The following is a 1353-nucleotide window of genomic DNA, read 5'->3' on the forward strand; positions in this document are numbered from 1 at the left end:
AGGGCAGGCGGCCCCGCCGGAGTCGGGTGAGCGCCGCGGAGCGCCGGGCGAGGCCTCCTCCGTGGGCACGGGGTGGGGAACGGGGTATAAAGCGGGGCTGTGCCCCCGGGCTGCCCCCTGTGCCGTTACCCGCAGGGCGGAGGGTCCCTCCGGTCTTTGAGGTTCCTCCGAGGGGTGGTCCCTCGAGGTTGCCCCTCGGCTGTCTTTGGGGTTCCTCGTGGGATGCATTGCACCGCTAGCGTGTGCTGGTTCCACCAGCAGTGAGCAAACAGGCTCCCCTGTGGGTTAGATCCCAGCAAGGGCTCTCTGGGGTCTGTGCTTGGTCCCAAAAGTGTTGGGGTTTCTGGAATCTGAGGATGTGGGGTAACTCCTGAGCGTGGGATTACCGTCTATGGGGCAGTTCTTCCTCAGGCTGGTTTCTATGGATCAGACTGAGCCCCTTTGTCCCTGCCTCAGTGAGGGACACTGAAGTGGGCTGCAGGTATCCGTGTTCAGCTGGGTGGCCTCTACACTGCACTCATAGACAGGAGAGCTCTTTGGGGTGCAGAATGGAAGGCATTTCCATTGTGGACATCATGGTCCTAGGCTCAGCAGGTAGAAGGTGTTCATCCTGATCTCAAGCCTCCATATGAGCCCCAGCCCTGCTTTTAGGGGCTTCAATAGATAGTAGGCGCTCAGAGATCTGTTATCCACATGGATAGAGGGATACAATTGTCCTCTTCTGTCCACAATGCAGGCAGGCCCCCAGGGCCTCTTCAGGCTGTCTGTAAATTGGTGGTTTTTTCACCTCTCTACTTACAGAGCCGCAAAGTCAGATCTGGGCCCAGAGAGGTGCTGACAGCCTCAGTGCTAAATGCAGTCAGGCAGGCTGGAGCTGGATTTAGTTGGAGCTGCAGGGTGAGCACCATGGGGACAGTGCTCCCTTGAGGTACTCTAGAGCTGTGCTGTGGCCGCATGTGCCTGCAGCCAGATGGCCAGCAGAGGCCCTGTGGTTGAACATGGCCATCACTGGGAGAGCTCAGGGCCTGGATTCTGCTTTTGTCAAAGCCTCTTTACCCAGCGGCCACATGTAAGGCATCAATATGCAGCTCTTGAGACCGAGAGGGAGGAAAGTGTGCTGCACTGTTGCTGTGAGCTTTGTCCCTGACAGTGTTGCATTCCTGTCACAGGAATAGAGCAGTTCTGCCTCTGCTTGGCACTCGGTTGACAGCTTCTGGGTCACCCATCTGTGTGCTGAGGGAGGCAGCTGCTGCCTTTTGCAGAGCTGAAGTTGGTCGAGTTGTTTTCTTATAGCCAGAACATGATGTCCAGCCCCATGCCTGGAGGAGTTTCCCTAATCTTCAGAAAAGATTA

General features: G+C 57.1%; 1 protein-coding gene across 1 annotated transcript in view; it reads left to right on the top strand.

Moving 5' to 3' along the window:
• The window catches only part of CLTB (clathrin light chain B), a 9077-nt gene that overhangs the window by 2281 nt on the left and 5443 nt on the right, over positions 1–1353 (top strand). Inside the window, exon 2 of the mRNA XM_010719067.1 lies at positions 3–26. Coding sequence (XP_010717369.1) covers positions 3–26 — 24 coding nt within the window. The remainder of the gene's footprint in view (positions 1–2; positions 27–1353) is intronic.

Source organism: Meleagris gallopavo, chromosome 15 (assembly GCF_000146605.3).
Source record: "Meleagris gallopavo isolate NT-WF06-2002-E0010 breed Aviagen turkey brand Nicholas breeding stock chromosome 15, Turkey_5.1, whole genome shotgun sequence".
NCBI lineage: Eukaryota > Metazoa > Chordata > Aves > Galliformes > Phasianidae > Meleagris > Meleagris gallopavo.